The sequence below is a fragment of the Papilio machaon genome, chromosome 13 (genome assembly GCF_912999745.1).
Source record: "Papilio machaon chromosome 13, ilPapMach1.1, whole genome shotgun sequence".
NCBI lineage: Eukaryota > Metazoa > Arthropoda > Insecta > Lepidoptera > Papilionidae > Papilio > Papilio machaon.
In genome coordinates this window covers 6,054,954-6,080,515 of record NC_059998.1, presented here as the reverse complement: position 1 = coordinate 6,080,515, position 25,562 = coordinate 6,054,954, and the positions used below count along the sequence as shown (strand labels likewise).

At 31.8% G+C, this 25,562-nt stretch overlaps 2 protein-coding genes across 2 annotated transcripts; both read right to left on the bottom strand.

The window, feature by feature from the left end:
* Nucleotides 1-191: 191 nt before the first annotated feature.
* Nucleotides 192-9,282, bottom strand: LOC106712024. Its single transcript, XM_045680548.1, has 4 exons — nucleotides 8,173-9,282; nucleotides 1,290-1,440; nucleotides 399-962; nucleotides 192-326 (listed from the first exon to the last, which is right to left on the bottom strand). The coding sequence occupies exons 1-4, from the start codon at nucleotides 8,873-8,875 to the stop codon at nucleotides 200-202; spliced, it is 1,545 nt and encodes a 514-aa protein (XP_045536504.1). The 5' UTR covers nucleotides 8,876-9,282; the 3' UTR covers nucleotides 192-199.
* Nucleotides 9,283-14,257: 4,975 nt separating this feature from the next.
* On the bottom strand, nucleotides 14,258-15,013 carry LOC106712020 (uncharacterized oxidoreductase TM_0325). The gene has a single exon (XM_014504460.2). It carries the CDS (start codon nucleotides 15,011-15,013, stop codon nucleotides 14,258-14,260), a length of 756 nt encoding a protein of 251 aa, XP_014359946.1.
* Nucleotides 15,014-25,562: the final 10,549 nt, after the last annotated feature.

Genomic DNA, 25,562 nt, shown 5'->3' with positions numbered 1-25,562 from the left:
ATGGGAACAATAAAAGATAAAAGTTTTTTTTATCTACTGTCACAATATTTTTTTTTTTTAAATTATAGTTTCAGAGCGATTATGGTAACAAGAAGGTTGCACTTCTGAAAGTATAGTAATGTTTCGTTGTTTACTTTTGAATTTAAATCGACATTTTTAAAGGAAAAATGAGTAGAATACGTTTATCTTCGCACACTTTTTATTGATTTAACAATCTCCATGAAATCATATTTTGTTTTCCTAATTTCCAAAAGTCAGCGCAGGATTTTGAGCAAAAGTTTGCATTTAATATAACATCTGCAATGCTTTCGATCAGTATAATTTTCCTGTAAAATAGAAAAATAATAAAAAAAAATAATTGGAACATAAATAGTTGATAATAATAATATAATACTCACTCTATGCAAAATTCGTAGATAACATAATCGAAAATTGGTTTCTTGCAGTACGCGTTATCACATTTAGAAATAGGTCCATTAGACAGTTCATTTTTAATGAAATATGGTAGAAATGAATAACATTTTTCTATAATATCTCTGGGTACGTAATAATTTCTTCTTTCATTTTTTGTGTACAGATATTCAGTACAATTTGCAGGTTTCATTTCATTTTTGCTTACAGAAAATGTTTCAACATTATTGTCAATTTCGAAATTGTTGAAAGTTTTTTCGAGGTTAGATAATGCATCATAGCTTTTATTATTGTCTAAGTAATAACTATTCTTATCTGAATATATGTTAAAATATGTTGTGTATTGTGTGATAGCTTTTGAAATCATTTGATAGGCGACTCTTTTTGTTAGTTCGTAGAGGCTTGGTGGTAATTGAGATCCAGTTTCGACAATATTGTTATGTTGTGGAGGACAGTTAATATCAATTTCATATTCCCCACATTCCTGGTGTATTTTTAAGCGACATGTCCTATTCTTTGAAACACGGTGGTCCTCAGTTATGTTCAAACATCTGAAACGAAATCCGATACATTAATTATTATTAAATATGTAAATAAATATCTTGATAATATTGATTCCTATGCGTGCTTCTAAGCCAATCTATTTATTTCTACTTTAAATATGAATGTGGTGAGGTATACTAGTAGGAGTAGTCTTAATAAGAGATGGATGGATTACGTGAAGGGTGACACGATTAAGGGAGTGACGACTGAGATGACGGAAGAAAGATTGATCTGGAGGCTGAAAACCTGGTGCACCGACCCTACGTGAGTGGTATAAGGTCAGGAAGATGATGGTTTATTTTGACATCCTTTGTAGTATTTTCATTTTTACTTACCCTATGTTAAGGCTTCTTGTTTGTTGGTCACGAAACATGTGATACCAAAGTGAATACGGTATAGTCTTCAAGTCAGGATTTCGCCAGAATTTAAACTCGCAGTGGAAATAATTATAGATGGGTCTTTGTGGCAACCACTGCAACTTGTTATCTGGTGAAAAGAACGATATTTAATTATTGTACAGAAATCGTATAAAATGAAGTAGTATTTCATGATCTCCTTTTAACCGCTAACTCAGTGTGAGAAGATCCTTAACCTAGAACCCCAGTCCAGCTCACGGACGCATTGTCTGTTGTATTAACCGGTAATAACACCAGACAATGTGTCAGTTATGCCTTTATTTCATCTATCTTATATATAAAAGAAAGTCGTGTTAGTTACACTATTTATAACTCAAGAACGGCTGAACCGATTTGACTGAAAATTGGTGGGCAGGTAGCTTAGAACCAGGAAACGGACATAGGATAATTTTTTACCCCGTTTCCTTTTTTTTTAATTCCGCGGGAACGGAGTCGCTGGCAAAAGCTAGTTATTAATAATATAAAAAGAAACGTTCACGAGTTTTTATAATACTTTCCTTGCTCCTTCGATATCTTTTATCTATTGATTAAAATTATTTCAATCTTATTTAACTACTATATGAATACTTATTTTTTCTGGTATTATTACACGGTTAGGAAACACGCATTACCGAATAAATCAAGAAAGCTCGAAGCAGTTCGACCAAATCTAATGAGGAAACATAAAAATTGTTATACCACAAGCAATGCTACTGCAGTCGCTAATAGAAACTAGGTCTTCACAAATTTACGAGCGACACGAAACTACGAATTAAAAAACCGCACTGTTGTTACTAATTTTAGATTATCTTCCGTTGATAAAAATACATATCTTACAAATTGTTACTCAGAAATGTTTGTAAACAAAAAATAAATATAGTTGATTTAAAGGCTTGGAGATACATTTCAAGACAAACTGTTGATGACAACACACTGAAGGGCATCAATAAAAAACGATACGATCAATTTTTTAATTGACACCAATACAATGATAATATTTACTACTACAATATTGTTAGCTTTAAGCATATTATATTTTCCACAGATGTGCAGTGGAAATGTACATTTATTTATAAATTGAAAACTAAACATCTAATAAAATTTAGCATAAATTAGCATTATGTAAAATCTTTTATTTACACCTAAATATTTATATCTGGCGGGCGAACAAACATGCCAAAACACATTATTAGACGGTCCTGATGTGAAATGTTATTTGAACAATATTGGATCCACTATAATTATATTTTGAATTTATTTTATTTCTATTAACGTTTGTTTTTATTATTAATCGGTGCAATTGAACTCTTATTCACTTCGGAAGATTTTGTTTTTGCACATCGTTAGTCAGAAATAATAAATGAAAGTTCACATATTTAGGAATATAATATTTTTATGTATTAGTAAAACACGAATAATTTACTTCATAGATTACCACAAACCGAAAGATAGCGTAGCGCTCTTAGTTCCGCGATCCTCAAAGGCAAGTCCCGTAGCTCGTTCTCGTCCAGTATGAGGAACTTTAGTTCCCTAAGTTCCCCGATCTCGTCGGGAATTCCCCGCAATCGGTTTCCGCTTACATCAAGACACTTGAGCCGTCGCAACTGAGAGATCTCTCGAGGCAGTTCCGTTATATCGTTCCCGGTTAAATACAAACTTTCCAGGTTCCGTAGTTTGCCAATATCGTTCGGGACACGCGATATTAGATTTTCCTTTAAATAAATATCTGTAACATCGTCTTCCTCGCCACGTAAGTGCTCTATTGGAAATTTCGTGAATCCCCTATAATTCCAGTGGAGTACTGTGCTAGATTTTTCGCAATCCATTTTTAATGATCCAATCTGATTTCACTCACGGAGTAAATATAACTCGAGAAGACGAAATATTTCTATTTAATATTATTAAAACTGTATTCTATTTAACATTAGTAAACCATCTGAATATTTTTTTAAATAAATTATATATCACTTAAAGTAGTAACTTAGCACTCATTGTTATCATTTATTATTTTTTTCTAATCGAACATATCACTAAGATTTCAAACTAAAAAATTTGATCATAGTTAATCATAGATACGAGCTTTTCATATTCCCGTCCGTTGTAAACTGAATCGTTATAACACGAACGGGCGTACGCGGATTATTTTTAAACAGGAACAAGGTCTTTCAATTGCCCAACATTTATAATTAGATTGTGAGGAGAAGAGAGATTTTCAATATATAAAAAATGTTTTTTTTATATATTTGCCAAAACAAACAACCTTTTCAAAGAGATTGAGACAGATAATAAAGTACGTAGATCCACACAAAATACGTAAAGGAGGAGTACCTTCCGTGGCTGGTGCAAGCCGGGTCGTGGAGTACTTTAAAAGCGTACCCGTAACCCCGCCACCAGACGATGGAGGAACCATAAGTGGTTTTGTATGTATACTCCCTGTCCTCTTCCCAGTAGGAGTTGAGGGTTGGGGGTAGAATCCGACATAACTACCATGTCCTGGGGGCACGGAGTAAACAAAGTATTGACCTAAAGGTCTAAAATAAAAAATGTCAATACTAAAACGCTTAATTTTTTTAACGCTCGCTGAAAAAGTTTATTATTTGCATGAAATATTTAACGCAAAAATATCGGGAACCAATATCAGGAGTGATGCACCACCACTCGCTGGCGGCCGTCCAAATAACTCGAGGGCAATTTCAACTGGACGGATAAACAATCAGAATACGTCATCTGGTTGTAAAAAAGAAATGTGTTATTTCATTTTAGTGCTTTTAATACAGCCACGCATGAAATGTTGTCTTTTTATCTAACTAATTGGAGCGAAAGTTTGAATGTATGGATATTTTTTATCAGGTAACTCTAGAACGGTATTGTACTGTGTCTTTCTTCAACTGATATCACTTGAAGAAATAAAGTTTAAGAGGAAGTTAAACAATGTTATCAGATAAAAATATTTAATTTTATGGAAGATTTATTATAGATATATAATATATATAAAATATTACTTAAATTTTAGATATATTTAGTTCTAAATACAATAAAAAAGAGAAGTACAATAAAGTACACAAAAAAAAAAACGTCGGCACGAATTTTGCCAACGACTTAAGAAAATTAGGGCAGCATTAGTGAAGTACTTTATAATATGTAGTTGAATGCAATAGAAATGAGATACTGTAAAAATTTCACCTTTATAAGGCTGTACTCATAGACTTATAATAAAACAGACAGATTTAAATACTTAAAAATTCCGTAGACAACAAATGACATTGTCAGACAGAGAAATGTGTTAATTTATCATTTCTATTAAAATCAACTGTACATATCTTACCATTGCATATATACGTACAAGATATATTCCCATATTCCAAGTTGTTTAAAAGAAAATAAGAGAAATAGCATATTGTGCTTTGATTGTTACAACAGTGGAATGAAATTTTTGTCTATGAACACTGCACAGGTTCACTGACGTTAGAGACGTTGAAGAAACACTTTGAAATATTAAAAAAAAAACTCACGTAACAATGCACATCACTAACAATAAATCAGACTTTGAAATTTATTATCATTAGGTAAATAGTTTCCACTGTTATGAAACATGTATATAAACATGTCAACAACTCATTACTGATATTAAGAGGATTAGTTACAATATGTTTTCCCAGAGCCTTTTAGCAGTGGAAAATCATGTTTAGGATGTAAAACAAAAAACTAGCATATCAATAATGACCTCAATATCTGATCTGATCAAGAGGCCAAAGTTCATATGCGCGTGAGTCAATTTAAGTGGGTAAGCAATTGCGCTCGGCAATCCCACTATCACGTACTTACCTTAATCCGATACACGAGTTGCCTGAAATGACTGGGGTAAAATAGGATGCAGTATCGCTTCCAACCATAATAGATCCCAGTTGGTACCCTCTAAGGCAATATAAACCGTTATAGACCAGGTGTTGATTTTAAACGAAACAACATACATTATTGGTCATCAATAATTCAATATTATATACTCTACGCTTCGACTTGGATTGCTATAAATCAAATATAGATCTCGCTTTTAACATGCTTTCATCAGTAACGGAATGAATACAACCATAAACACGTAACAAATCATATACATTTAAGTGATTTCTAACGAACATTTTTCAACACGAACATAATGTAATCTATTTTTATCAAATAATAATTTTTAAACATTTTTAAAATTTAATCACATTTTTAAAAGTTTTAAGGGGAATATACACTAGAGCATTTTCTCAAGCATTTCTATGTAATGTAACGTTTTAACGAATGATATGATACAGGTGAAAGCACAGTTTCCAAAGCACGTCTGGTTCGTGAAAGGTTAATACACAACAACATATCATAGAGCATCGTTGTTTTGTTACAAGTAAATACTCTAGTCTATACCCACCTTTAGATAATCTTACCATGTTTTGTCAATGGGTAAAAAAACGCGGTAAAATTTAATTGGTTGCGTATTTCTCTATATCTTGTCTATTTATGACTATGAAGAATTAATATGGATTTTTTTTTATTATAATATTATGGCAGAATATTAAACAACTGACTAGATTGATTAAAATTTATCTGACTAGACATAAAAATACTGCTTTATAATTTTATCATAGATTTTTATATCAACCGATAAAACTAACTTAAAGCGGAAATGCATTTGATAGTTAAAAGGCAAAAAGTGACATTAATATTCAATACTCATTAGAAATTATCCTAATTATAAAATAATTTCGTGAATATCATAACATTATCAAAAAACCAAATTCAATTTTACTTAGATTTTAAAACTTGATTTAATATGAAAAAGAGTAAATTCATTGTTTCGTATTAAAATATTTCGTGATAATAAAAAAATGTGAAATATCTACTTTAATAGATATATTAAAATTCAAACTTCACTACGAAGTACAATATATATCACAAAATTTTATAACTTTTCATTGAATTTCGTTGAAAAAGTGCATACCTTGAATTTAAACTCTCAACACATGTTTAGGAACAGCATCGTTATCTCTGTTATTCTAAATGAGAATGAAAGAGATAGCAATATTGTAAAACAGGTGTTACAGCGAAGACTCGCCGAAGACTAAATAATAAGTACAGTGCAGACTTGTTTAATATCTACGTAAGATGCGCACTCGACGTCTCTTCTTATTTCCCTCGTCATCACTGTCAAAAGACGCTTGTCGGCTGCTCAGCATCAGTGCTTGGATTTCAGGGTTCAGAGGTAACACGGGGAAGGACGATCGTCGCACCATCGGCACTGGTCTGCCTCCTGGAAAGACACATTCGTTGCTGATTTAGGCTCATATATGGTCACTATCGAGATAATATTTTTTCTGGCGAGTTTCATCTTCAAAATCTTGGGTCCTTTTTGGTACAAAATACTATTCACTCGCATTCTTATCAACCGTAACATGTTAAACTATTTTTTTATCGCAGACATAGATCATATTTGTGACAAGTTTTTTTACTAATTCGCTAAAACGTCTGAAGCTGTACAATAACAAGAAACCTGGTTACTGTCAGTAAAAAAAATTTAACGGACACACAAAAAAGGCTGGAGCTTGGTCTAGCAATGCCAGGTTTGGTACGGTTGGATACAAAACCCAAGCAAAACTAAATGTTACCTTTTAAATCTGAAATAGTACGTGTATAATATGAGATTCAGTCATTTTTACTGTTTACCTACTGAAAGAGTTTTGCATATATTTATTTGGAAGTACTCACCTATTTGGTACAAGTATTATTCTAATCCATTAATTGACAAGTGCCTTTGCTTACACGTTTCTTTAATGCTATTAGGAATAGAGAATTGCTAAATATAATTATTTTTGCAAAATCTAATTAAAAGGAATCTAATCTACATATTCACACATACGTTGAATACGACTTAAGCGGTACAAATCTACCTATATATGTAACTAGTTGACTACGTAATTGCATTGACACATTAGATGCTTGTGTCTAACAGCTCGGAATCTCTAATGGTTAATGAGCTGTAAAATCTGTTGATAATACAGTAATTGATGGCCAGGCGAGATATTAATTAATTCGCAACTTGGAGGTTGGGGATCAGAAATGATGGGACCAGTCTTACAAAGTTAAATGACAGTTTTTTTAAGAATTGGTAAGCTTCAGTGGCATTGGGCTACGACACGTTATTTGCGAAACGAATGGTGTTGAACTATGGCTTGAGTCTGAAAAAATGTAAAAGCATTCCGTAAAAATTAAAGAGTGTTATGATTCACCAATTTATGAGGATGCCAAAGTACTGAAATTTTTGCCATTTTATTTGGTTTTAGAATTCGGGACTAGAAATAGCAAACTCAATAACATATAATTCGGGTCAGTTCATAATTCTAAAACCTTCAAGTTCAAAATCGGAGAAGGCCCTATGATAGACTTGAGTTTAAATTAAATTTGGATTCATAAGAAACATCTTTCTTGGACACTTGTGCAATTTACAAACTACTCAAACGAAGGATTTCATGCATTTGCTACAATCTAACTAAAATAAAAGTATAAAATAAATAAATAGGAAAACTGTTCAAAGATAACATTACCTTAGTCTTTTTCATTCATCTGGCAAGCCTTGATTAATAAAACAGATATTTTAAATCAATAGAAGAAGAGATAGTAAAATAAGTAAACATTTACATTCACAGCATTTTATGGAATTTAATTGACATTAAAATTTAAAAGTATGAAATATGCGAGTTTGATTAAAAGGAAAACAGTTTGCACAGGATTAATTCACATTTATGGTGCTGTCACAGTTAGAATGCATTAAAAAAGTTAAAGTACGTACCAAATAGTTTTGCAACGGATTGTCTTTTGACAGCTTTTGCTTCAGAAACTGGCGTCTCAACAGACGCCGGCGCTGAACATTCTACTGGGCCTTTCTTGTCACTCAGATAAGAGTTGATGGATTCACCTCTCTTGTAAGGAACACGACGGGTTGCATTGTTACTTTCTCCTTTGTCGTCCGAGACTACCGTTTCTGCTATCTGAAATAGCTGGAGACCAAACTTGCTCGATTCTCTCCTCAATGTCTTCTTGTTAGCGAACTCCGCTAAAGAATGTCTTCGTCCACCGTCAGGATTTAATTTCATCCTCGCTCTCTCTTCTTCTTTGGCTTTAAGAACATCTAGTACAGCATTTAAGATTAATATAATAAGAAATGTAGTAATTCCTATAGCTGTAATGGTATTATTCTCAGGTTCCATATTTTCTTTGTTTTCTTTGCTAGTTTTCTTTCGTTTAACTAATGGTTTTTCCGTAAACACTTGCAACGTACTGCACACGTCTTTCACAAACAATGGAATGTTCTTTGTCTTCAAAACAGCCTTTGCTTCTGATTTGTTCTCAATTATTTCTGGCACAGACTTAATCGTTTTCCTGTCATCCACCGCGTCCTTGTTCCCGTTGTATGTCATGAACCACATGTTAACGCAGTAAAAACAGTAAAATAACAATGAAAAAATGAAAAACAATATCTTACGTTCGTTCATGTTTACATCGCAAAAGCGCCGATTTGTTATGACAGAGCGCGGCTGGTGGTTCTCTCCTGAACACGTCAATCGACGTATCGTATGGTATTGGTAGCAATCGTTACGTATATTCGCACTTCTTTTCTATTTTTCGTTCTTCTGATTTATTTATCGTGATTCCGAGTGCGCAGAGTTTGTGCTACGTCAGGTCTTAATTTGCGGATGGCGGCCACTATCCCGTGCGCATGTGCGGCTTTCGGCCGGGTCGGGTCGTTTTCGTTGTAGTGGCTTCTGTCAGTACACGTCTGCACACAACTATGATAGCAACAGTTTAGGAAAACATATTGTACAGCAAATGCACTTGTTTATGTTTATAAACAAAACAACATATTTATATCTTTCATGCAATTTTTTCTCCTACTTCTCTGACACTGTTTTATTGAAAATTAACGATTCAAGTAGATTTTTCTTTTAATCACCAGTATTAAATTAGCGCCCCTTTTGTTATATTATCTTATATGTTACTAATGGAAATGCGTACTTACAAATACTCAACATATATCAAACACTCTTGTTTATCATTTACTAATATAAATTTGTTAGTTTGTAATTAATTTTTCATACTACTTAAACCGTTAGAACTGAAGAATATTCAGGTTGTCACTTCACCATTCTGAGAGATAAATTAAGACAAACAAATCTATTTCAACGAATACTTAGTAAGTCCAGAATTTATGCGTTCCTTTTTACATCCAAAAACATTTACACTGAATTATTTAAAAAAATACACTAAATTTAACTCATTTTTAAATACAGACGTGTTGAAAAGATATAGTTATATTATAGTACGTTACAGGAATGACTGTACATTGAGTGGTCTCACGTCATATAAATTCTTATCAAGACGTGGTGTCACTGTATATTGTTTGTTAAGATTACTTTTATTTAGATACCCTCATTTGACGTGACAAGTTAAGGGCAATGCACACTAAGCGGATATAAAAACGACTTGTCTCGGTTCTCGCAGCGTTTCGACTTCCCCGATATAGTGCGTACAAAAATTGTTTTTATTTGATAATTTCGAATGCGCTGCCCGTAACTATCTGCATCCGCTCTATGCGTTCTTGTCTCTTAATATTTACTGATATTGTTTTCCTGTTCTAGTCGAAATTGATAAGATTAACTACGCTACTTACTTTCTATTACTAATGACAATTTAACTTTTTTTTACTTTTCATTTTGTACCAATATATTTGTATTTACAAACGTACTTTTTAAATTCCAAGCTACTTTAGTCAGTAGAAATAGGCTAGATTAAAGTTTCTTGGTTGGGCGTTAAACTAGAATTGTGGTTTTGTTCTCTTGAATTAATCATTAGAAAAAGTCTTTTATATTCAATGAGAAATTAAATCCGGAAAATGAACATAAACCAGTGAAAACTACATATATATTTTATCAGGTTGACATTAAATATATCCAATAATATAAAAATTGTCAAACGACAGTTTAGATGATAATTAAAAAAATAAATAATCAGCCAGTAAAATGTAGACGTTTTCGTATTTATGTTACCAAAAAAACTTACAAATAGCAACATAAAGATTTATATCCGTAATCATTTTTTTTTGTCTCAAAGGCAATTCGATTCCTATCGCTCGCAAAGTCGGAAATAAGCGAAAAAAGGGATCATCTCTAAATGTTTTGGGACGTAATGATGAAGATTTGAGAATTTACTTAGCTCGTAAGGATCCACGATCAATTCTATTGTTTTCCCTTATTACATAGTAACAAATAGACATAGATGTATAGATAATTTTCAAGTAGTGTTTTGCAGAAGTAGTTCTCTCATAAGGAAACCCGTGGTGTAAAACTACGGCGCCTGTTTAATCTTTATTGCAATATTTTCTATTGTATTGTGCACTTACATTTCGGAGGTTTTGTAAAAATGTTTTATAGGAGTTATCTTTAATATGTACGTGGAAAAGGTTAGCAAAGCATTAGAATAGATAACTTCGTTAGCAAAAATACGACTCTAAATTGAATAATTTGGATGAAAAAGGTTAGACTTAAGGCTTAGCAACCCATTTTCGTCTCTATTAATTAATAAAGATGACTCAAATAAGCCTTTTGTAATATCAATTGTGACTTTTATTAAGCTAATGCATAAGTGCACGCTTGAGTGACGTGAGAAGGGCCATTGATTGAATGTGTCAGGATAACACGTGATAACATAAATGAATAACAAACAATGGAGATATCAACTTTATTTAATACTAACTGAACTAAAAAAGTAAAAGTCTAGTTAAAATTCTAAAACTTACTATTATTATAAACGCGAATGTTTAGATGGATGGATGGATGTTTGTTTGAAGGTATCTCTGGAACTGCTGAACGGATCTTGATGAAATTTCGCACAGATGTAGAACAAAGTTTGGAAGAACACATATGCTACTTATCAAGTTTTTTTTAATTCCGCGCGGACAAAGTTGCGGACGACAGCTACTTAATAAAATGAAAAATGCTTTTGTTTTCTTTTTTACATTTTATTGACCAAACCTTCTTCCGTGTCCTCAGAATATCTTACCACACTTTCATTAAAATTTGTCCAATGATTTAGGTTCCCAATCCTATGAAAGAAAGAATAAAAAGACTGATTTTTAGTAAGTCATGAAGATAGACAGAAGATACATTTTTGGACTTGGTGAATATTGAATAACTCACAGGTGGTTTTTGTCTGAAACAACTTACTAAATAAAAAAAATTAAAATGCAAATTTAGAATATTACTCGTGACTCCGTCCGCGCGGTTTAAAAAAAAATTAGTAGCCTATGTGTTATTCCAGACTATGCTTTACATCTATGCTAATTTTCATCGAGATCCGTTGAGCAGCTTTGGAGATACCTTCAAACAAACATCCATCAATCCATCTAAACATTCGCATTTATAATATTAGTAAGATTAATAAGATTGACTTAAATTTAATTACCCGATAAAATAACACAGTTCCTTTTTCAAAATAAAACAGTCACATCATTTTTTTTAAATCTTGTTTCGTATTGTGTACTTGATTAAAATCGACTTTTTCAATACGAGAAACGCAACGCGACCCGATGCGACGCGATGACAAAAAATAACATTTCGATATTGCGCTGCAGTTGGATTTCCATTTCGCGCCTCACCACATCCAGTTGCATATTGAAATATGCATACTCGTACATTGCATACTTACAAATCCTTCCATTTTATACGTAAATGATATGCAAAACTGAATATTGTTGTTTTGCTATAATTTCTATAAATTCATATCATTTGGGAAAGGCCTATGCCCAGCGATGAGCAGAAACACGCTGTTAATGATGATGATAATATAATTTAAGTAGTTGAAGAGTAAGTGCCAAAGGTTGAATTCTAATCCCTTTCTAGTCTTCTTTTTCTTCCTTTTCTTTTTTTTCTGTCTTTCGTAGTCCTATTCTTATTAAAAAATCATGGAAAGGATAAATTGACTCGGCAAGTGGCGTATAGGAGGAAGAAATTTCTTATTTCTGTAAATCCTCCCTCTGCCCCTATTTTAGCAAAACTAAATGGCCGCTTGTTCGTATGCCATTAAACTATAAAAAAAACCTTTTTATTTCAATTAAGTATAAATGTTTTTTGTTACATGTAGATGCAGAGCACAAGTAAATAGCAGTTTTAATTTTATTTTCATTTATTTATTTAAAAAATGAGAGATGTTTCTTCTACAGTTCAATATGAATTTTCTATTAAAATTTTAATTCAGTGATTGATCAGAAATCTTCAATGTGCATGATTTGCGGAAGTTCTTTTCATATTTAATAAGATGGTTCTTGAAGATGTTTTAAGTTTCTTATTTGATATTAGCCAATGGCTCCCGTTGCCGAGACGTTTATTATTAGTTTTTTCTTTGAATGTATTTACAGCGAATTGGAGCTTTAGTTATTCTCATAAAGAAATGTAAATAATTATTTTCTTTTGTCTTCTCTCTATGCGTTCCTATATCAATTGAACCCATCTTTCGTTCCTAAACCCTTAACATATTTCCTGAAAAAAATTCGGATAAAAATTAAAAAAGAAAATTAAACTGTATTTCAATTTTAGTTACGCTTTTTTTAGCTATTTGTTAGAGAGGCACTTTGTTAGATTCATAAAATATTTAAAACCAAATGCTTAACAAAATTGTTTAAAAATGCACAATGTAAATTGTGCCTGGTCTTAATTGGTAACTGAGACACTAGTCCTACTCTTTTGATACAAAATTCGTCTTACAATAAACTATTTAATGACAATATTTTCCAATATTGTAATATGGAATAATTGTTATATTTTGTTCAATAAATCCGTCTCTAGTGAGCTGCTTCGTTTCCACAAATTGGAAAATATAAATACAAAAAGACTTCAAAGGCAAATAAATACTCTGGTAATGATGTTATTTTATCAGGTTTGCTTTGTATACACGCTCTATACGTCATTAAAACTAACTGAGCCATGTATTGTAAATACTGATTCGCATAGGCCAGTGTGTTTGCTTTAGTCATTCTTAATTGGGTAAGCTCTGAGCCACTCGGTAAGGACATTTATGAGCTGATGATGACGAAGATAACATATCGATGGCTCTCATGAATAAGGGTCACAGTCAATTTGAAGGTTTTGAAGTAAGTGGTCGATGTGGCACAATTTTGAAAGTGTAAAACCAACCCAGGGGCCAACGTGGTTGACTATAGCCCAGACCCCTAGCTTAGGGTAGGCTCCGAGACTCTCAGTGGGGACATATCGATAGCTGATTATGAAAGACCAAATGCTTATGCGTGACTATTTTTTATTTTCGAAGTATTTAATAATTGTACCTGATAATTTTTTTGACCAACTATATGTTTTTATACAAGTTTTTCGGCAATGAAAATTTACTTTTACAGTACTATTAAAGATTATATTTTACTATATAATTATAAGTAGCATTTAACGCTGCAAGTAGAGGATGAAAATGTGGAAGGATTTCTATTTCATGCCACGCCGCATCCGGCCTCGCTCCAAAATATGCAGTAAACTGTAAAGTGCTGCGAATGCAAAATTATTGTAACACACAATGGTAACACATGAAATCAGTTTTTGTGTACTGTTGTTTAATAAATCAATAGTAATTGTTGAAAAGGGAGCATTATTAAATGAAACAAGGACATAGTTTTAGGACAGTTATATTAAAATTTAAATTGAAATTGCGGATTTTCATCATAAAAACATTGTTTTGCAAATCAAATACGGTATATCTATCTGTCTGACAAGAGCAGGTGATCAATTTGAATTAAATTGATGTGCAAAAGTCCTTTGATTTGCAAAATAATGAAAATAATTTTCGAATTGTAAAAACTTCATCAAAATAAATTTTACTCAATGCTTCAAAAGGAATCCATTATCGGAAACAAAGTTGGAACCGGTGATACTCTTCGCTTTGTCGCTAGCGAGGAACATGATAAGGTCAGCTATCTCTTCTGGCTCACCCACTCTCTTCAAAAGTGTGCTAGCTTCAAAATCCTTCCAAGAGAAATCGGTCTCGGGTATGCCAGAATTCTTGAGAATGTTCGTCACAACTGGTCCCGGACTAACAGCGTTTACCCGAACACCGTATTCTCCAAGTTCCAAAGCAACTGATTGAGTGATAAAATTCAGTGCCGCTTTCGATATACAATAAGGCATCAATAATGGCTTATTCGGTGGTATTTGACCTCCAATACTAGAAATATTTACAATGTTACCTTTGCTCTCAATTAAGTGATCAACACACAGAGTGGTTAAATGGAGAACACCCCGTACATTCGTCGCCATCACTTCGTCGTACGCGCTCAAGATATTGCCCATACCAACACTCCCATAGCGGACGAATCCAGCATTGTTCACTAGTACATCAATTCTGCCAAACTCCTTCACGGTTTGCTCAACGATGTTCTTAACTTCAGCTTCCTTAGAAACATCGGCTTTGACGATGAGACTTTTGGTTACACAAAGTGCAGCTACTTCATTTAGTTTCGTCTCGTTTCTTCCTACGAGAACTACGTTAGCCTTTTCCTTAGAGAAAAGGACAGCAGTTGATGAACCGATGCCCGAACTAGCTCCAGTAACGATGACCACTTTGTTTTCAAAACTCATTTTGAAAATTCCTATCGAGACACAGATGCACTCGAATGTTTGAAGAAATATTGTTGGCAACCAGTACGGAGAACGCTTATAAATGGTGTGAATTTAATGGTGTGGCTATTAAGATGTCATTAAGTTGTACCAAACGTGTTTTTGGTCACTTGGCCATTACAATTACATCGTTATTTTGTTAACTTCATTTGTTAATTGTTATTAAATTAAATATTGTAATAATTGTTTATAATTTCTTTATTATAATATATGTTCTTGATACAATGAACCGATAAAATACAAGCTTCTAAAACATATTCTCATACAATATTGATACAACCAAACTCAGAATAATACTTCGGTGTGGCAACAGACGACTTTGTTTCGATGTTACATTTGTAATTACTTTGAGTATTCGTTCGTTCTTTTTCGTTCGTAATATACATGTTTCAACCATATAATGCAACTTAAAGTAGGTTTCTCAGATCAAAATCTTAAAATAAATCCTATCGTCATCCCTGTCTTTTTTGACAAAACAGAGATAACATTATGTTTTAAACGGAGTTTTTAATCTCAGAAACCTACAGTTAATTAATTAAAAAAGTATAATTGAATTTACTTCCAAAGACATTGCTGTACATAATTGCTTCTAGCTTTTATAACTTGAAGATGAAGGAAAAATATTTATTGAAATTATATTTTAATAAGAATTTTAAACAACCAATACCTAATTTTCTTTCAATAATAATACAATTAGAAACAAACAAAGCATTCGATTCGATTTATTAGGCGTCTTTGATTTGTACGCCGCAAAGGGGAGGACCGCAAAGGGATTCTTCAATAGCTCCCCGCCTTGCCTCTAATGAACTCCGATGCTTACTACAGAGATAGCCTCTTTAACCACTCCATTTACAGAAATGAATTATTCATTCATGATATTCAATTTCAATACTGGTTTTGATTTCAATTCTAAGTTACATTTTATATATTCTTTTTTTTTTTCAATATATTTTTAGACTAAATATTTTTTTTTATTTAAAAATAACGTACAATACTTAAATAAATAAGGTAAATAAATTTAGCGTATGTGATTTTAATATATATGTGTAACTTAAAAAAAATGTAAGTAGTTCAATTTACTGCCTATTAATACAGTTATAAACTTAGATCCGAGGACCTATCACGAATATTTGCGACACGCGTCTTCGTAAGGCATTGATAAAATATAAAATTTGTTGGAGCACTTTACACCTGACGCGTGACACAAATTTGAATATTATTGTTGATGTCGTTACGATAACTTTCTCACGAATAATCGTGCTAGGCCCTCTCAGGCCATCTGAGAGCAACGCAAACGGCTGTGGTTATAACCTGTGGACAATTTATAATGCCGTCAGATAAATTTTACCCATCACTTACAAATTGGAAAATCAATTATGTTAAAATGTATGAAAGTGGTACATTAGATACACCAGCAATAGATAAGCTGGACAGACAGTTCAAAAGGACATTAATACAACTCGAATAACATCTCATCCTACGAAGTCAGTTAACATGTATTTTTTTTTTACTACAGTCACGATGAAGTACATACAAATACATACGTTCCAATGAAAAATGTTACTCTTCTATCAGTCGTCCTAAATAGAAAATATGATCGACGTTGTGTTCGTGACTAATGATTTCTGCTTTCATATTGTTATCCCTTACTTTTGCTTCAAAAAATAAAGAGAAAACAATATATTTTTGTACTCGTGCTCGGTATAGAAACGGCCAGTATTATCTCGTACACATTAATGACAGTTTGATTTTCTCTGTCACCGTTTATCAGTTTGATTTATGAAAAGGAATTGGATATTCGGACCGTAACTACCCCACGGCGGTAACAAAATTGCCTCAAAGCATTTCGTAACTTTAACCGACTTCAAACTGCTCGATGCGCATTTCTGTCTTTGAGGGTATTTGAAATGATTTGTTCTAAAATTTCAAAAGTAACTTTGTAAACGGACCGGAGAATGGGATAGTGGTTTCAGCAACTGTTGCAAAATTTAACTGTTGGAAGTTAGGGGTGACTTTTAGAGACGTTTATTTTGAGATTGCAATATGTCAAGAAGACTCATCATCACCCTGGCCTTATCCCACTTACGTGGGGTCGGCACACAAGGTTTTACGAACATTTAAGTTTTGGCTTAAGTTTTTACGGCTGGCCGCCTGCCTGTCGCCAACCCTAATTGGGAGGAATTTTTAAAATTAAATATTACATAATAGCTAAATAATACGTCAAGAAGACTAAGTCATTAATTTTGGTGAAGAAAAATCCTACCTAGAATAATTCGCATAGAGCTGAAAATTGGTAGGCATATTCGGAACACTATTATATTTCCAACCATGAAAAGTTCACTGCGCTACAATTTCTTAATTAGATACATAAATAAGTTAATTATAATAATGCTATACTACTTGCTACTTTGTTATTTGTTGAGTTATCCTTTGTTTATTGATTCATTTAACAATTTTTATATAAAATCAAATCAAATTACAAGGATTAAATTGGATTGTTCCAATTTAGTTATCCTTTATTGCATTTACTCTTAGATCTTGTCATTTACTATAACATTTTGGAATAGCTCTTTCTTATCATGGCTGTATATTTGTTTAGGCAAAGGAGCATTTGTTTGACAAATGGTTCCGTATCGAGTGAGATCACAATTTATAGCGTTCTCGGGGACTTGTAGTGGCCCATTTATTATATAGTCAGGTACGTTCATAGATAAGAGCTATTAAACGAAATCTAACTAAAAGATATTTTATCATTTTAGTATGATTTATTTTATTAACTGACTAAATAACTAACCGTAGTATCACTACCATTTAAATATGCAAAAAGTTATGTGTTAGGAATTATCGTATTTATTCGGCATGAAAACAACCTCAGTTGTTTGACTGATAAATAACATGAAGTTTATTAAAACTTATTACGTATTAACGTTTTTATAATTTTGCCATATTAATTTGAGTAAAATAATCCGTGTTTTAAAACCACTTAAAGTTTACTTCATTTTTTTTAATAACGGTTATATTATTTTAAAACCAACATTAGTAAGTCAGAATAAAACACTTTGTCATTTAAAGGGTAGATAATGAAGGTTAAAAATATACATAATTTTTGGACTTAAGCCTGAAAAGTTTTTCCATTATACAACATAATGAAAACATTACTTTGCAAGTTTATTCGTGAGTTAAATGAATGACTGCGTTATCATAAATCTTTGTTTAAGAGAAGTTTTGATCGGAGATAATACTTTTGTACTTTTACACTACGAATGATTTTTTTTTAAATAAAGTAAAAACAACATAAAACATTATATTTGTTAACTATGGCAACTACTACGGAATTTTATTATAATTACATTTTTTTAATGGAATTATTTGTTTTATCGAGAGTTTCTGAGGTCAACATATATGTATAAAACATATCATCATTCCTGTCATTATCTTTGACAAAACAGAGATAACAATAGTATATATGATGAACAATAGAGTATGATTCAAACGGAGATTTTGGTCTTGGAAACCCATGGTAAATAGCTTTTGACTCTGTTAATAAAATTACTATTTTACAAATAAGTTGTATACATAGTTCATTAGCATATTATGTTTAGATAATTTCATAAACAACATTAGCTATAATTGTTAAAACAATAAACATAATTGTTTTTTTAATTATTTAAATACTCACATTAAAACTTATCATAATACGTACCGTTGATATTGATCTAATCAATATTATAAATTCGGATGTTTGAATAGATGGATGTATGGACGTTTGTTAGAAGTTATCTACAGAACCGCTAAACTCATCTCGCTGAAATTTGGCGTAAATGTAGAAAATAGTCTGAAGGAACACATAGGCTATTTTTTAATAGCGCGCGATTGGAGTCGCGGGCGAATATAAAATAAAAATGGGTTCTTTCTAAGCATTAAATTTAAATATTCAAGAGAAAAATGGGGTTTAAGTTTTGTCTTTACACAAGGAAATTCAATAAATTCCATCTTAGTAGGTCGTCCGACTTGGGAATCTCAATAGGCAATCGTATTCCGTAAATGGCGTGGGGATATTTTCTTTTGATATTTGAATCTGAACGCGTAATGAAGCGGCGAATGTAAGAGATGGAGACATGTATTGCAAATGCAAGGTTATTTAATCCTGATTTCTACTTAGATTTCTACTATTAACCTTAAAGCTCTGTTCAGAAGACCAAAAAAAATGGAAAATTATAAATTACAATTTCAATTACAATGTTCTAAAATCCGCATTGAATTAATTATGCTCGTAACTTAGCTAAGTGAACACAGGGACCCACGATCTTGGTAACTTATTCATTAGAACATGCGGAGGTCACTTTGCCTTGTTTTAGTAGTAATCCCTCAGGAATAGCGTAAGTTAAACTAACTGTAGCCAACAAAAATTTAATATTACGAATTAAAAGATATTAGAAACTTTGATTTTAATCATTCTTTTCAGTCACACTGGTTTTGAGTCTACTTGAATATCTAATTTTTATATATTGTTTTACAAAAGAGCTTGTAAAATATATACCTAATTTCACAGGTGGGCACAGTTAATCAAAAAGTTAACTTCGTTAATCGTTAATTCGTTAATTAAAAAATTAACTTCGTTAATCGTTAAAGCGTTAAATTCTCTAAAATTTAACGCAAGTTAAAGTTAATCGTTAACAGTTAAACATACCAAAATTATACATACTAATTTTACTTTTGTGACGACACTTGTTTAAAATAGTAATTTGACTATACATTCTATAACACATTAGTATTAGAGACAAGCATGAATGCATTATAGTATATTTCATTACGAGTGCGGAAAGCCTGTCATTGCAAAGAGTTCCGACAAATGTCTACAAGTTGACAGTTGGAACAAGTTGTAATGACACGTGTACTAAACAACCATTTTTGATACAGTTGCGAAAAAATTAAGCATTTTAATAGAATAATAAAAACACAATAAACTCAACTAACTAAAATGTTTGGAAAATGGCGCCAACCGTAAAAGAATACAAACAGAGATTTTTTTTGTTTTCTTCACCCATTCTGGGTAGGCAAAGGGAACTATGCCCAAACAGCCAAGTCTTCAGTAGATTATTTTTATTGATATGAAATAAAAATTAAATTTAATGAGATGAAATAAAATGAAACCTAACCTAATTCATTGAGTCAAATCATTAAATTGTTTAAACTTTCGTGAGACATCATAATTAATTATGATCATCCGGTGCCGGCACCGGATGATCAAACGTGAGTTAAGCCGTTTCTTAATTAATCAAATCATTAAATTTGATATTGTAACAAATTAGGAGCTTCTTTTTAGAAATATTTGCATGAATCATAAAAACTTCAATGATATTTTTTTTGTAAAAACTTCGTGGTTTTGTTTTTCTTTATGACAGACATTATTTTGACAGTTGGGAAAGAGAACGCACGAGTTTGGAAAAGCTAAAGAAAAAGCACAAGTAAAAAAGTTTTTTAATACAGTTGCTCAAAAAGTGGCGTATTGCAGTGACGAAGAGCGTTCGGAATGTGGGCATACTCGACATACTCGTGCTTTTATATACTCGTAATGAAATTTCGAACCTTCTTTTGATTTTGTCCTGTTGGTCCTTTCCCGGACGTTCTGATGCATCACACTTGCACGCGAACTTCACATATATCAATTATCAACTCGTTCGTTCACCATTCGAGTCGCCGACAGTCGCCCAACATAGCTGAACTTACGAGCGTGGCGTGGCGCGTAATTTAAACAAAATGACAGCATGTCTCCAAGTTTCTAATTTAACGATTAACGGACTTTTATTAACGGAAGTTGAGTTTAACGGAAGTTAACAAAAGCGTTAACACTTTTTGAAATTAACTTAAAAGTTAATCCGTTAAGCAAAATGTTAACTTCGTTAATTAACGATTAACGGATTAACGAGTTAATGCCCAGCTCTGCCTAATTTATATTATTTCATATCAGAACGCCTGACAAATAAATATACTATATCCTGAATAAAATTAATGCTATACTAAAATAGTAGGCGCCAATGCTTTCTAGACACAATCCCTAGACCTAGATTAATAACTAATCCGTAGTAACGGAATGATTTTTAATACATATCAAAGTATCTATTCTGAAATAAATATTAATACGGGTATCAAAAGACGAGAGAAAGATAAAAATTGAATAACATAACATACCAAACATACTGTTTTCAATAGCGTAGCTAATATTACTTTTTTTTTTTGTCAAGAGGCGTTTTTGTGCGGCGCGATATGAAATATTTGCTGAATATTTCCATTAAAGCCGGCTTCATGAATTATTCTCTTAATAAAGCGGTTTTTTCGCTAAGCGTGTTCATAAATTGTCCTTTTGATGGTCGTTTAAATATTTTTTTCCTTATCGATGAACGAAAAACGAGAGTATCTACAACATTATCTTTTTTATTAATTAAAGTTTTATGAAAATATAAAGATTATTATATATATATATATATTAAAATGTGCTTAATATAGTTATGTATGGTTTTTAGAAACCTTCAAAAAGAAGGAGGTTATGTATGCAGTAGATTATGCGACCGATATACTTGTACATAATCTGTAAAGAAGAATAATTGTAGGTCCGTTTCAGCTTCATTTAACTAACATTTCATTTTTTCAATCCAGTATATTTTGTTTGTTAAAATTAAATTATTTTACTATAGGTAAATAGGTCGTTTCATATCCGAAATATTTAGATATTTCATTTAGATTATGTCCCTAATATTAAAGGTGCAATTACGAAGGAAGCGCGCGATTACGCTTTATTGTAGAATTATACGCATTTTGCGAGTTATAATCGTAATTAGGCGCATTCCCTTAGCCAAGCGTGTTCATAAATTGCTCGCCAGTGTCGGTGTTTCCTTTATTGTTTTCTGGTAAATAAAGGAAATGTAAACACATATATTTTGGCACTAATATTCACATTTATATAATTTAGTAATAAGTAATTTGAAATAATTGCTATTTAATTCCAGCAGGCATTTCTGAATGTATGTATTGAAAAATATAGAGACGGATTGAAATTACCACAAAAGTAAAAGAAAAATGTCCAGAAGTTTAAAAGCGAACAAAGGATTTTTTTTACAATCGTAATTTTATGTTTCACACATGGGAAAAGTAATTTTGAAATTCAGCGGCGCTATTCTGTTGAACAAATTATTCCTTAAAAGCTGTAGAAAATTGAAAGCTTTTATAACGTGAGGATGGCGCTACGCCAACAACTTTTACAGAGGCTAATAAATTATTTCTGTAAAAGTCTGAGACATTGTCAAGTGTCGCAGAATAGAAATCCATTAAAATTAAATTTCCAGTTCCAGGATATTTTAATAAACCTTAAAACTTTGCCTTTTTAACTTAACTAGCTGAAGTAGCCCATGTGTTCCAGACTATATTCTACATCTGTGCCAAATTTCATCAAGATCCATTGAGCCGTTCCGGAGATACATTCAAACAAACATCCATCCATCTAAACATTCGCATTTATAATATTAGTAAGATATTATCAAGACTAAAGAACATGCTTTTACATACTTAATTGTACATAGCCATTCTCAGGTTTCAATCAAATTTAATGCATGTGTTTTAGACGTATTTGTTATCGTGTAACATTGTGACATTTTGGGGATTTTTTTTCTCTTAGAATAATAATATCGTTGTTCTCTTTTATGTTTATGTATTAGAATAGTAAATAGTTATTAATGGGCACTACTAAGCTTCCAAACACTTGAACTAATAACATGAATATGAAATGAGAATAAATTAAAATATTAACGACTAGATAAATACCAAATGGTGCGTACAGAGATAAAAGGTAATTGACATATTTTTTTAAAATTGTAATCAAGCTTAATAGGACAGGTTAGTTGTTGTAAAAGTGTTTTTTTAATATTATCAACACAAAAAAAATCCAATTCACCTGATTAACCTTGGGTTTCTGAAATCAATGTGTCCATATAAAAAAATCATCCCTGTTTTGGTCGGAGATTTTGGTTTGATAAACAAACAGTAAATGTTATATTTTTTGGCCATGAATAAGTTATATAAAAGATTAACTTTTAACTTTTCTGTTGATGTTTTTTTTGTTTTTTTTTGTATGAAGACAATTGGTTGTGTTCTAAGGATGATTTAATAACAAAATGGACGTCCCCGTGTCTGGCTTTCTTCATCGGAAAATGGAATTGCCTCGCTATTTGCTCATTGCAATTATTACTTCCGCAGAGTAATAAAACAAAGACGTTTTTTCTTCCATTTTTGTTTTAAGTATTTGTGAAAGAAAGATAACTCATAATAAGAAATTAAATAATACAAGTAATAAAGTGATTCTGTGTGACTTAAAAAATAATAATTTTTATCATTTCACCGGTGCGGTAGAGACTTAAATAGTATTTTAAAAATTGATCACAACCTGGACCTTAGTATTTTTTTTTTTGAGTTACTTGTAACTCGATTAAAAAATGTAGTCAAACGACTTATAATTAATTAGCAAACATAAAAACGAGTGTAGAATACCTCTTATTACTTATTTTAATTTGAAACGAAATGTCGATTTATTCCATAAGAATAATACTTATAGACGATGGCCCCAACTCGTTTGCTTGTCACTGATACTTTATATAATGCTATCCAAACTTTATAGCTGCTCAGAATATGTCAAGACACAATTTTGTATGTCAGCGGAATGTTGCGGATGCGAGTGCTTTTCGGTAGCGTCTCTTGGCATCCAGTTGTCTAAAAATACGCTCACAGATAGAGCTGCTATAAAGATTGAATATTATAATACAAATAGGCAATGAAGTTTCACACAGATGCATTTTTTTTACATTATTATCCACAATTCAATGGACCAGCCAAAAGACAAGTTTTTTAACCTTGAAAATATTTTATTAGGGAAATCAAAATTATTAGCTTCGACCGGTTTTCGATGTTTTATTGTATGCAGACATCCATTAGCGTATTTTAGCAATTTTTAAAATAAAACACATTTTATAACAACATTTGTTATTACATGCGATCGGAATATCGATGAAAGAAAGAAAAAGTTTTCACGAAAAAGTTCTCCGTTCGCGCGGAATTAAAAAAAAAGTAAAAAGTAGCCTATAAGTTCTTCCAGACTATGTTCTATATCTGTGCTAAATTTTATCAAGAGCTGTTCCGGAGACACCGGCACATAAACATCCATCCATCGAAACATTAGCATTTATATTAATAAAATTTATGTATAAAGATAACATAAAACCAATAGCCCAGAAAATTAGGCAGAACTTACAATAAAAATAACGTAGTAGACAATATCAGATGTCTATGGTCAACGGTCATTTCGCTATTTCGGCGAATTTAGGTTGCTTGCTCATTTGCCACCTTATAATTTAAAAAAAAAATGGTACAACTATGTAATGTAAACTAGAAGGTCATAGGTGCTTTGGCAATATTGTGATAAAAACAACACACACATTGCAAATAAGTAAAAAAAAAACTAAAGTCAAGTCAAGTTTAAAGGCTACAAATGCACATATACATACAAACATGCACACAAACTTGTGCACATATCGTGTTAATTCAAAATTACACATATCTTAAAAAATTTTAACTAGCTGTCACCCGCGATTTGAGCCATGCGAAATTAACCAAAAAACCTTATAACTTAATGATGTACTAATAAATACTTTAATACCTAAAGAATGTCAATGAAAAATAAACTATTTAAATATGCACCACGCGTTTGATGCGTGTGTATTGTACGAGCGAGATTCTCCGACGAGTTATAAAATGTCTGACCTCACCAAAGGCAAGCAACATCTTTAATTGTAAATTATTTTGTACCTGTTCAATATTTTACCATCTGCTTGTTTGAATTGAAATATATATATATATATATATATATATATATATATATGTATATATAATAAAATTGGAACGTCTGTATAAAAAAAAATCGTATACATGATGTATTTGAGTAACTGATAACGAAAAACCAATTTTTAAAATATTTGTCTGTCTGTCTGTCCGCAAGACCGACTTGTTCCGGGTAATCTCCATAATGACAAGACCGATTTTGACAGGATGGGAAGGTAGCTTACGCTCGCGGTCATATTATAGGCTACTTTTTATTCTAATTCTGCGATGACGAAGTCGCAGGCAATAGCTAGTCGTTTAAGTTAAATAGTTACGAAAACTGTTCCAATAATATGTTTTTACAAAATCGAAATGATTGTTTGTTTTCAATATTTAGTATATTCTAAGAAGTTTGGTGCCCAGTACACAAGATGAGGTTGTAACTGTATACTCTCCTTTCTGACACGATAAATAATGACCCATTACCCATTATGGTACTTACAATCCTTGTTTTCTTTTGCTATCCCTTTTCCATGAAATCCTCTTCCCTAAATATATCTTCCTAAATATGATCTTTGACAGCTTTTTAAACCGTTAAGCTTTAGAATTAAAATACTTGTTGTAGAGATTTAAATTCTTGGCATCG